Source organism: Pseudorca crassidens, chromosome 9 (assembly GCF_039906515.1).
Source record: "Pseudorca crassidens isolate mPseCra1 chromosome 9, mPseCra1.hap1, whole genome shotgun sequence".
NCBI lineage: Eukaryota > Metazoa > Chordata > Mammalia > Artiodactyla > Delphinidae > Pseudorca > Pseudorca crassidens.
The window spans coordinates 62,632,681-62,645,889 of record NC_090304.1 but is presented as its reverse complement, the minus strand read 5'-3'; the positions used below and the strand labels follow the sequence as shown (position 1 = coordinate 62,645,889).

Below are 13,209 nucleotides of genomic sequence, written 5' to 3'. Positions count from 1 at the left end.
AATAATGATAATAAAAATAAAAGATTAAAATTAAACACTGGTCACATTTATTGATAAACCTGACTTTTGTGATTGTGAGTCTATTTTAAGGCAAGTTGTAATAAGGAAAAATATTTACTACTGTGTAGTTGTTATGTATTATTTTGTAAAAGTGAGGATTATTAGGAAGAACTGTATATGTTACCAGTCATTGAAATGTCTAATTAAGGGTGGTTATCTTGACTATTAAAATGGATGCATCATCTCCTGGCATTCCTTAGTAATATCTCCTCCTAAAAATATTGCAGTACACCCCCATGCAGTATACTCCCAAATTAGCTTTTCAGACCACTAATGCAGTGTGTTCATATCTTAAGGTAACAGTGATTCATTTTGTTAACCATAGTGGTTACTGGCTGTAACTATGGAATGCATTGTCATGGAAACAACATTTTCCCTCCTCCCCCCTTTCAATTCACCCCAGAGCTATTACCCAGAGACAAGAATTAAGGGAAAGCATTTTGTCAGATATATATGAACAGATAACAAATATACATACACACACACACACACACACACAAGTGTGTGTGTGTGCATGTGGAGAGACAGAGAGGTATAGAGAGGTTTAATCAATGAAGTTTCATTGATTAAAGTTAAACAATAAAAGATCAAGGAAATAAAATATATATTTTCTTTGTATTTTGTCATTTCGTTCTGTCAATCTAAACCAGCACAAACTGTAGAATGGGAAATAACTTGAACATAGCAGCCTTTAATGCTGCCCTAGAATAGGAGGTCAGCCTTAGCTTGGGTAATTCATTAGGGAAAGACAGTGTTAGATATTATTGGAACATCACAATATAGAGCATACAGTACTTTTGGGGTGTTTGAAATCCAAATTATAGGCTAATGAATAAGGGAAATATTGTACAACTTTTTTAGAATCCATTCTCCTTTGGAAAACCAGCCATAATTATAGATGCTCTGTAGGTGGAAGTGCTCACACAATCACACATTTTATGCTAACATAAAGGGAAAGAATGCTAAGGGATACACTTAACCTGTGAGTGTGACTTTAAGATTCCACAGAAGGCACCAGACCAGAGTTCTGCCCCTAAAATGTGACCTGGTATGTTTAAGCACCTATATATATATGACCTCCTGAGCCCCAGCAGCCTCTAGATATGCACCAGATTGAATCAAGCCCAATTCCTAATAGAGAAATCAACTAGGTAAGGACACCTAAATTTGTGTGAGAATCACAAAGCCTGAGACATAGTTGCCCTCTTCAGTTAGAACCAGATTTGCCTCAACGTTGACTGTCTTCCCATGCTGATCTTTGCTCATACTTTGTTCCATATTAATTTCCCTTCAAGAGGTCTTAATTTGGTAGGCAGGACCCATATTCCTCTCATCACGGGTCTGATTAAAAATGTAGATTTCTTGATATCCTCTTGGCCTATGGAATGAGAATGTAGGGTTAGGCCTGAGAATCCATCTTTCCTTCCTTCCTTCCTTCCTACCTTCCTTCCTTCCTTTCTTTTTCTTTTCTTCCTTTCTTTTCTTTTCTTTTCTTTTCTTTTCTTGTCTTGTCTTGTCTTGTCTTGTCTTGTCTTGTCTTTTCTTTTCTTTTTTAACAAGCACACCCACAGAATTCCAATGCAATCAGGTTTAGTTTCCATTAACTTGGGGCAGGAAGCTAGGGTATTTTGGATATGGGCAAGTGAGGGAAAGTTTATAGGGTACTGCATTTGACTTGACAGTTTACAAGTTCTTTTGTTCTTACTGGAACTTTATAAGTTGAAGCCCATAGTGATATTTGGGCTTCTGTTCATTTAGAGTATAAGTGGTCTGGTATCCTGGTAGAACTGCATCAGGAGGGCATGGTTCCAGCAGAGTTTGCTATGGATATCTAGGACTGTGTTGTTGCTCTAATTCAAGTGAGGTCTGAGTTCCGTGCCCACTTAGAGACTTTTGAAACTACTACATTTATGTGAATGGGACAGGCCTGACTGTTCTCAAATAAATCTGGAGACTTTAGAACATCCTTCTGGAGAGGTGTGTGATGTCTCCTATGATGCTGCTTTTTAAACTATCTTCCACCACTTTTCTTTGAATCTCACCTTCATGGCTTATTGATTGTGTGACTTGGGCAAGTGATATAGCCCTCAGGGCATCAGTTTCTTCCTCTAGAAAAATGTGTCCAATAACATCTACCTCTCAGAGTAAGACTTGAGATAAGCTATTGAAGTACAGAGCAGCTGCTGTGGACTACCAGGGCTTACCACAGGAAAGTGTTGTTTACCATCTCTAGTCTTCATAACAAGTCTGCACTTTATAGATAAGCAAACAGAGGCTCAAACACTGTGACTTACACAAAGCCATACTCAGCACCAGAGCCAGAGTCTGATTCCAAATCCTGATGGCTTGCTCTCTTTCCACCAGCCAATTGTGAGGCACAGTGCCAGGCACTTAGGTGGCACCCTAAGAGTGCTAGTTTTACCCACTTCCTACTCTGCAGCCTTCCTATCACTTTTTTTTTTTTTGGTCTCCAACAAGCAGTTTTGCAGCTGGGCCAGCCACATGCTGATTTTCTTTTTTTTTAATTTTTTTGTTCTTTTGCAATTTTGACAGCTTCACTTTCAAAAGAAAAAAAAGAAAAGAAAAAAACCGATAAAGCAACCACCAGCCTTGTCATTCATGCCTCCCGAACAACAGTAATACTTCTGGGGCTTCTTGGAGCCTCTAAGACATCAAGGTGGGGAAGGGGGCGGACTCCTCCTTTTTGAGTTTGGAAAATGTTGTATCAGATAAAGCCATGGTTCTGAGGCCAAATCTACAACCCAGGGAGTGAGTAGGCTAGCTGACACAGAAGTCAAGGATGCAGGGCCCTAGCGAAACAGCCCACTTCTACCCCAAGTTCCTTTGCCGGCCATCCACTCAGGCAAGCTGAAGTCGGAGGGAGAGGAGGATGCTCTCTGCAGGTTCCGTGCGGGCCTCCCCCCACACCTGGAGAACTCGGCCTTGGAGGTCGCCCACCCTAGGGCAGCAGAGGCAATGAGAGCCGAGTGAGATCTCCAGGTCACATCAGCGCCGGGAGCGCTCCGGCTCGGACCCCAGGGACTCCCGAGTGGCGAGGAGCGCACAGGCGGGCTGGGCTGGGCTGGCGAGCCTCGCGCTCCCTCCCTCTCTCGGCCCCTCCCTCCCACCCCACTTGCCCGGCCGGCGCTCCCCACGGTGACTCTGGATTGCAGCAAGCCATTGGCTTTTTACCAAACCGGGAGCTGCAGTATTTTTTTTTTTTTTTTTTTTTTTCCTTCAGGGAGAATAATTTCAGCCCCCTTCAGCTCGCATGACAATCTTGTGTGACTGGGGCGAGTAGGCGGGCACATCCTTTTACATACTGCCCCACCTCCTTTGAACCCTCCTCTAAGAGCCTGGCTTCCTTTTATTTTTAAAATTTTTTTAAAAAATTTACCTCCCCCAAAATTTACCTTCACCATAGGGGGGGGGAAACCTTCTTGGTTCTGTCCCTCCCCCCTCCCCCACGCCTTGTTCCCCGGGGAAGGGAGACCCCGAGACGCTTGGTACTTGCCCGCGGCGTTGCTTCTACCCCGGCGCTGGGATGGCCGCACTGGGCGCAGGGGGCAGCGATCGAAGTGGCCACCGGGTCTAGGCTGTCGCTCCATGTGCCGGGTGAGCACCGTGTTCGGGTCCCCCAGCGCGCTGCCACTGCCGCAGCCCGGAAGGAGTGTGCCCCGTTGTTAAGGACCCTGACTGTTTTACACCAATGATTTGCCACTGCAAAGTTGCTTGCACCAATAACACTTTGTCGTTGATGTTTGGATGCAAGGTAGGACGAGGTTCATGTCTTTTTAATGCATGCTGCCTCCCTTGGGGGAGCAAACCATTCCTTTTGTTGTTTGTTTATGTGTCTGCCTGTTGGGAGAGTGACAGAAGCTACGACTTGTTCTGCTCTCTCTGGGAGCCGGCTGGGTTTGGGGCCGGGAGAGCTCACTGATGTTGGGTTAAAAACTCAGTTGTGACGGGACCCTGGTCTCTAATGTACAGAGGCTCCAAGAGCAGATAACGCCCGCCTCGGAAAGGGGGCGCCTTAGGTGGCTCTCTGCTTGGGATCTCTTTATATACTTAGCTAGTGACTGGGCTTCTGGAGGCTCCTCCGCGAGCTCCTGAACTCGTCACAGGTTGCCACCGCCTGGAGCCCCACAGTCACGGTCAGCTGGAGTGGTAGATGTACTTGAGATGGAATTAAGCATATCAGTTTGCAATCTGACACTTTTCAAGCTGAGGAGCCTATTTTTATTTTAGACAGAAAATCTGGAGCCAGGCTCATGTTGCCCCCAATTGTGTATTTTTCTCTGAGCTTATACAATCCACTTGAAATCCGCACTCAGAAATTTTATCCAGAGGTGGTGCGATTACTCAGTGAGTTTCTAGTGAATAAGTGTCCCACACCAGATTTTTGTAAAGGGGATTGGTGTTCCCAAGGAAATGAGGTTTGAAGGTTTTTGAAGCAGGTTAGCATTCATTGCTCAGTGTCTGAAACTTTTTTTGGTGGATGCGATGATGCACCCCCTGAGAAAGGTTCATAGAACTCGTCATTTGAGCAGTCTTAGCCAATGAATGGTCTGAGTCCATGTCACCTTACTCCTAGATACACACCTTCACTTCTTTTCATTATGAAAAACTGGGGGAGGGGGATTGTCTCACCTGTTTGTATAAAACACTTTTGTGGCCGCTATGATGGTTCTCTAAGGAGAGAGAGAGAGAGAGAACATATGAAGTAACTGAAAATTCACTTCTGTAAGTGAATAAAAATCACATGATCTCTGTCGTTCTGAAGGATAACACCAGTGACTGCATTGGACGCTGGCAAGCACCTTAGACAGTAGAGTTAATGAAACATATACATTCAACTTCATGGATAATGCTCAGAAGAGGTGTAGATTTAATGGAAAAATTGGGAGTCAAAATCATGAGTCTTATACTGGCTATGCCTAGAGAATCTCTCTTCTCTGAGCCCGAGTTTTCTTCTGTAAAGTGAAAGGTATGGATGAGATGATCCTCCACAGCTCTAACATCCTTCAATGATGTTTTTCATAAAATCATTTAATGGTAAAGTTACTGCCAGAGATTTATGTTTTTTACTCAACATGATAGGCTGCACCTTAGAGTCAGTTACAAAAGTATTGATCATACTTGAACAGTAGCCTGATACTCCTTGTGAAACCCCTGAAAAGGTCTGAGAGTTGTTGAAGGTTTGTGTGTTCATCACTGTCAGGAAGCTGTATGTAACTGAACAGCACCAATAACTAACTTGTTAGCTCCTCTCCTCACACAACCTGCCACCCTTCCCGCATGTGTCTATCCGCTCACTCTTCTAATTGTATTTCCAGCAGCATCTTAGCCATGGCTACTGTTTAAAATCTATTCCAGTAAACATATGAGAATGCTTTGCAGTGCAAAATGATTATTTACAAAGGTGAATTATTTGCCAGGGGAAATTAAACACCAGCTAATAATCAAATAAGATAAGCTGTTGTTGTGGAGAATGTTGTTGAATATGCATTCAACCTGGGACATTCAAAAGAAGTTTCTTTTATGCTGTTAAATTTTCCCTGATTTTCAGATCATATTGCAGGGAATTGGTCTATTTACAAATGCTCTTTTTTTTTTTTTTTAATGTTGGGGAATTACGTTAGTTTAACTTCCTTTAAGTTCTCTTCCTTTTGGTGTTTCAGTTTAAAAAAGTCAGTTTGTGAGAGAACCATGTCAATAGAGTGAAATACTTAAATGAATGTGTTGGTAGATAATGTTCTTTGGAAAAGAAATCAAATTTCTATAAAATAAATTAATACTTTTAGAGAGTCTATCCCATTTTATTTTGCCAAGTATATTTGAATAAGATGATACTTAAAAGCCTTGTATAATGGGCTTGATAATTATATTATAACCTTACTTAACAGTTGGTTAATTATTTACTGGCTAATGTAAGGCTACCACCTTGGAATCTTAGATATGGAAATAATGGAGCCTTCTATTCTAGCCTTTCTCTAGTGAAGTTCTTCAACACTATTTGACAGATGACAACAGAACATAATGTGGAAAAGTTGCATATTGTATAGGCCTGGGTTTCGAAGCTGGATGTACCCAGCTTACTAGATATATGATTTTTCTAAGTCTCAGTTTTTTTCACTGGTGAAATGGCCACAGTAATAACTACTGCATTACATATTACTATGTTATTGAGAGGAGTACAATTTAAATGAGATACATGCAATGTTTAGTAAGTATGCATTCATTAAATGACTGATGCTTTTATATGACCTTGGTTATTTTCATAGCTCCACTGAGGGGGTTTCATCACTTATAGGAAGAATCTCTTTTACTCTTAGGGTAGTTCTTTCGATAAATTGTTCATTTTTGCTATGAGCTTGAGTATTACTTCTCTTAAAGTTATTTTCTCTATGCTAAGTGTTTATATAAAATGTAGGAACAATTTATATATTGATAAAATATTCATAAAACAAAGTGGGTTTATAAAAATGAATGAAAAACTGATACCAAAAAATATTTATTGAGCAATCAGTAAAATGCTAGACACTAGAGATGTGGCAATAAACAGCTTTTGTCCCCAGGATCTCGAAGTCCAACTATACTAATTACGATAATGATTTAAGAAAACATATAAAATAAGGATTTTAGCTGAATCTTTGAGCAATGAAAGTAGAATTTAAATAATTGTGGGGAAAAAAAAACCTCATAGAGCTATGTCAATATGGAGGCTCCAAAAGTGCATTCATTCTAATATTATCTAGTAAGTTTGAAAATAAGTTTATTAGGATGGGCATTTATTTTCTTTCCTGGAAAATAATTAGTATGGCAAAGTCAAAAACCTTGTTTGTGTGTAAGCCAGACTTTGTCCGTTTCAAAAACACTTAAACTGTTCTTATTACCCCCAAACCTAGTAATGGCTTGAAGGGTTCTGAGTAACTTGAGCTTTCAAGGCAGAAACCCCAAATAATTTTATTTTGTCACTTAGCAGTCTCCAGCCCCTCCCCCCTTGCTGCATCCTGGTTGTCATTCAGTTTAGTTAACTGACTGTATTACTTATGACTATAAATGTGAAGTGTCTTTCTGTACTAGGCTCTATCCCAGGCACCATGATAGGCATGAGAGATACAAATATGTATGACACCATTCCCTTTCTCCAGGAATTACAAATCTATTGAGAGAGGTAATTCCACTTCGTTCCCTAAAATACAGAAAACCACAGTCCCACTTGAGCTTAAGGTCTCATAAGAGAAATTAGAACACCATTGTTCAAAAAAGTTTTCCTGTTGCTTCAGTTCTCTTTTTGCCCCAGTCTCTTTTTACCAGATAATGCTGCTGATGGGAATGGGCTTTCCGTGGAAAAGGAGGCCTTCTGAAAGGCTTTTTCTTTTCGTAGTAGTTTCCGTGTCATTATGTGAAAATAGGCATTAGCTTTACCTTTGTCTAACTCTATTTTCTCCACCTGCAAAGATCCAAGTTCTGAATGTAATTTCACAGCAGCCTAGATATTGTTTCTCTTTCCTTTATCTTGTTCATTGCTGCATTGCAAGGACCAGCAGCCCCCGTGTGTCCCCTTCCCTTCCTTTTCCATTTTCTAATCACCATTTCCAAGGCAAAACATAAAAAGATAGGGTGTTATTTTCCCTAATATTTCTTAATATCCTAATAATAGCTCATATTTCCCTGATATTTTTTATTCCTTAATAAAAGTACTTTGTAAAGTCCTATATTCTCTGCAATTATTCCTTTACTTTTTTTTTAACTCAAAATAAGATTCTATTGAAATATGGCTCATACCTTACAAAACCTCTCTCTTCCCCCCAGATAGTCATTTGTTAATGTAACAACTCAACTGAATCAAACCATCAAGCCCCTAGGTGCACCAGGTACCTTTATCCTTTATTAAAGGATAGGGGAAAGCTCTTGGAAAAATTGTAAAGTCCTGGAACCTGTTTTTTCCAGTGAATGTATAGACATTGCAAAAACTGCTTCACCCCTCAAAGGAAAAGCAACCTTTTGGTAGAAAGCAACCTTTTTCTTGTCTATATGGTTACTCTTCCCAAAGAAAGGATAATGAGAATAAGGAAGAGATTTAAATGAAAGAAAATAGAAAAAAAAAAGAGGAAATCAAAAGAAGAAAAAAATTCTTACTAGAGAAATAAAAGGAAGCGAGAAAAGAATTCAGCTTGATTAAACATCTGCGAAGGTTAGACAATATCCTAGATGCTTTCCAGGGTCATTTTTTCCAATCTCCATAGTTATCAGACAAACAGAGAAAGGAAGAGGCAAAGAGGAAGGAAGAAAAGTACAACAAGATGATGGGAAGGGAGAGACATCAGGAAAGAGGAGAAAGAGGAAAGGGAATTGGGCTGTGGGCTCCCACCCTCCAGAGGGTGCTTTTACAGTCTCCCAAGATTGGAGTGCTGTCAGCACCTCTCCGGTGGACAGTTCCCGCGAGCCTGCAGGCGTTCTCCAACCTCTCCCAGACTTCCTTTTTCAGTCTAGAAACTAGTCTCTGTGGTAGAAAAGTGGTTTTGTTTGCTCATTTGTTTATTCAAGCATAGCAAACTTTGTTATAAAAGAGTGGTGGTCCCAGAGGATTCATTAATCAATATCTCACTGTGTATATTTTTGTATTGGTAGAACAGTTTTTCTATACATGAATATTGCCAGTGTCTGACCATTTTGGTATGTTCTTTGCTTTTATTTTAAACTAATATGTGTTCATTGAAATACATTTTAAAAAAAACATAAAATCATAAAGAAAACAAATTTTTAAAAATACTATTGTCCCAGAGGACTGGAGATAAAAGCTATTAATATATTAGTAATTTAGTATATTTTCTAGTTTCCTGGTACTATGTTGTTGTTGGTGGTACACATATAGCTTCATTTAAAAAATTTAGCTGGGTTTCCCTGGTGGTGCAGTGGTTGAGAGTCCGCCTGCCGATGCAGGGGACGCGGGTTTGTGCCCCGGTCCGGGAAGATCCCACATGCCGTGGAGCGGCTAGGCCCGTGAGCCATGGCCGCTGGACCTGTGCGTCCAGAGCCTGTGCAAAAAATTTAGTTGTAATCATATTGAGTTTACTTTTGAATGTTTTAAATTTATATTAGGATTTGTATATATATTTTAATGGCTATATAACAGGTGACCATCCTTATCTTTGGATATTTAATCCAAAGATAAAATTGCCTCCCACAATTTTCTACTATTAAAACAAAATTAAAAAAACATATATTGGGGAATAAATCTTTTTTTTTGGATTTGGAATTATTTCCTTTGAATAGTCTAGAATAAGTAGAATTACTGAGATATATTTTAAATATTTTAAGACTCTTGGTGATTGGTATTGCTACATCCATTTTAAACATGGTAGTATGAATTTGCACTGCCACACGTTACATTATATGTTATAACATTCCCCAGCTTTAAATAGTTTTCCTCTACCTTGTGGATTTATAAATATGAGGTAATTAGTTTGTTCTCCTCTGAATAAGTTTAAAACACTATTAGACTTTGAGTTAATTGTGGGGGGGGGGTCCCATGACTATATTGGTGTGTTCCAGTTTAAAAATATACAATATCCAAAAATCCAAGTGTTCAAAATGGGTACATTAAGTCAACAGCTATTTACACTGTCAAGGCATTCATCCCTATCCCAGCACATACACACTAACCTGCTACCATGGTCCTGATACTGTTCTATATGCATTACAAATGTCAACTCACTTAATCCTCGTTATAATCTTCAGAGATGGGTATAATTGTTATCTCCATGTTAGAGATGGGGAAACTGAGGCATACAGAGTTTAATTAAGTTACCTAAAGTCACATAGCTTTTAAGTGGCAGAGCCAAAATTTGAGCCCAAGCAGTTTATGTCTAGAGCATACACTCATTTCCAGAATTAACTATAGGTTTCTTTCAAATGGCAACTTCCTCTAAGGACCTATAAGTTGGGAGTCAATTTGCAAAAATATAATTTATACCTACTTTTCTGAGAATAACTATGAGTCTGAATGCAAGGCATTATTGTAAATGTTTTTTGCTTTTTTTTTTTTTTGAGAGAGGAGTTTGACCTAATACACCATATCCTATAGTTTTCATGTTCTCATTTCCCATGTAAGGTTACTAAACCACCTAGACAGGAGGTGACTTTCTGAAGATCACACAGCATGTCACAGAGCCTTAGCTAGAACCGGGTCTCCTAATTTCTAACTCAGTATTATGTTTCTATGCCATGACCTCTAACTATGAACTAGAATTTCTGAGAATGAAGGTGAGAGAAGAGAAATTGACAAGTTTTATCTGTAGAAAGCAGGAAAAATAACACCTTGCTTACAGGATTGCTTTAAGGATTACGTGATATATCACATGTGAAAACATTTAGCACAATGCCTGGAATGTGGTAAATATTCAATGCATACATTTTTTTGACATCTTTATTGGAGTATAATTGCTTTACATTGTTGTGTTAGTTGCTGCTGTATAACAAAGTGAATCAGCTATACGTATACATATATCCTCATATCTCCTCCCTTTTCCTCCCACCCTCCCTATCCCACCCCTCTAGGTGGTCACAAAGCACCGAGCTGATCTCCCTGTGCTATGTGGCAGCTTCCCACTGGCTGTCTACTTTTTCATTTCAATACATATTTTTGTCTCCTATTTTATTAAGGCCACTTTGCAAACTGGTGAAAAACTTGGAGACTGTTGATAGCTGAACAGTGTTCTTCAGTCAAGTACATTGAAGTTTACTCAAGAGCAAATGAGGAGTACTTTAACCTACCAACACATTGTTAAAGTGTTTTAATGCCACAAAAGGCAGAATCAAGAAGTTTACATAATTCACACCAAAAAAAAAAAAAAAATCCTAGATTAAATCTGACCCAGAAAGAGAAAATGAAAAATGAGCTAATGAATGAAACAGGTCCTGAATGTCCCAAAGAAGCAGGTTGCATAGGCTTTGTGTCCTATTTGACAAAGTGTACTTGCCAGTTCAAGGTCCTTTTCAAATTTTATTTATCTTTAAAAATTTTTTATTTTATTTTTTTAAATTATTATTATTTTTTAATTTATTTTGGCTGTGCTGGGTCTTCGTTTCTGTGCGAGGGCTTTCTCTAGTTGTGGCAAGTGGGGGCCACTCTTCATCATGGTGCGCGGGCCTCTCACTATCGCGGCCTCTCTTGTTGCAGAGCACAGGCTGCAGACACGCAGGCTCAGTAGTTGTGGCTCACGGGCTTAGTTGCTCCGCGGCATGTGGGATCCTCCCAGACCAGGGCTCGAACCCGTGTCCCCTGCATTAGCAGGCAGATTCTCAACCACTGCGCCACCAGGGAAGCCCCCAAATTTTATTTTTAATAGTAGACACTTTGGGGAAGAAACTCTAAAAATCCAAAGACAAAGAGGGTTAAATATTATGCAGTCACTAAAATATGTTCACAAAAAGGAATGTTGAATCATAGAATTCGGGATCATGAAAAACCTCAGACTTTTTATATTTGTTATGAAACCTTTTGCCTTCTGCTTGCTTATGGATACTCAGGTAAAGTTCCAAAGTCCATGTGGTAAAACCATCTCCAGTCCCTTCTGAATTAAATTACCGCCGGATTCCTATGGCATCCAGCACTCAATACTTGAATCTTAACTTTAATATTCAGTTGTAAATGCAGTTTACCTATTCTATTTGTCTGTCTAAACTGTGAGCTCCTTGGGGGAAGGGCCATATCCTATTCATTTAGTATAGTATTCATTTAGTATAGTATCTAAAAGATCCAATAAATAGACCTGTGCCTATTCAATACAAGCGAGTCAATATATATTTGTTGAATGATTGAGTGAATTATATGGGTGCTTGTAAATATTAGCTGAATGAATTTGTTAAAAAATAAGTGGTGTGTATTTCATTATTTTATTTGTCATTTTTCTTTAGCGGTTTGCCTCTGAGAACCTCTTGTGCTATCAAACTTCCTAGAGCTTATGTTCCCTGGAACATAGACTACACTTTACTCAACGTATTACCCTGGTATGATGGTTAATTTTATGTATGAGCTTGAGTGGGCCATGGGGTGCCCAGGCATTTGGCCAAACGTTATTCTGGGTGTTTCTGTGAGGGTGTTTCTGGATGAGATTAACATTTGAATCTTTAGACTGAATGAAGCAGGTTGGCCTTCTTAAAGTGGGTGGGTAGGCGGACCTCATCTAGTCAGTTGAAGATCTGAATAGAACAAAAAGGCTGAGCAAGAAGAAACTCCTTTTGCCTGACTGCTTTGACCTGGGATATCAGTCTTTCCTGACCTTTGGTCTTAAAATGAAATTTCAAATCTTCTTGGATGTTGGTCCTGCTGGCCTTCAGACCAGAACTTACACCATTGGCTCTCCTGGTTCTCAGGGCTTCAGACTTGGACTAAAACTACATGTCAGCTCTCCTAGGTCTCCAGCTTCTTGGGACTCCTCAGCCTCCATAATCAAATGATCTGATTCCTTATAATAAATCTCCTTCTGTCTCTGGAGAACTCTGAGTAATATACCTGGTGTCTAGGGTGAGATGCCTACACATGTCATCACTAGTAAGTCATTCTTGTTTAGTAAGTTATGGAGGAACTAATAGATTATAAATACAATTGGATCTCTATGCCATGAGGATGTTGTTGCAGTTAAGCTTTTTTTTTTCAGAAGGTCATGGATTTATTTTGTTATAAATCACAGATTATAACTCCAGATGTAGTACAGTAGAAATCATTCAATGCTACTTTAATGATTTTTTCATCTATATTTATATCTACATTTACATATATGAATGTTCTTGTTAGCCTTATGAATACATCGTACATTGCAGTGATGATTAAGTACTCAATAATAATTTTTTCTCTGAAAATTTAAATGATTGGATCAAATGGAATAAGAACATTGTCCTATATTATGGCTTCTAGAAACCTCATAAATAACAGAATATTTTTCAACATCATTTTTGTATATGTGTTTGTAACTTCTAACATAAAATATATTATTTTTGATGATGTTCCATTGAATTATGTTTATTAAAATTGTGTCCACGTTTCTAAGGTGATTTGAAACATTTTATTTGATGAGTGAGCATGCTGAAAATAGTCATCATCTCTAATATGCTGCTCTAATATATTCTGACTGCCTTAAT

General features: G+C 39.1%; 1 protein-coding gene across 14 annotated transcripts in view; it reads left to right on the top strand.

Moving 5' to 3' along the window:
* DLG2 (discs large MAGUK scaffold protein 2) overlaps window positions 1–13,209 on the top strand; it is a 2,011,757-nt gene that overhangs the window by 805,936 nt on the left and 1,192,612 nt on the right. Inside the window, exon 1 of one of the 14 annotated variants that reach the window (XM_067750581.1) lies at window positions 3,388–3,832. The exons of the other annotated variants lie outside the window; for them this stretch is intronic. Coding sequence (XP_067606682.1) covers window positions 3,770–3,832 — 63 coding nt within the window. The 5' untranslated portion in view covers window positions 3,388–3,769. Of the gene's footprint in view, window positions 1–3,387; window positions 3,833–13,209 lie in introns of those variants that run through there. 14 annotated transcript variants of the gene reach the window in all.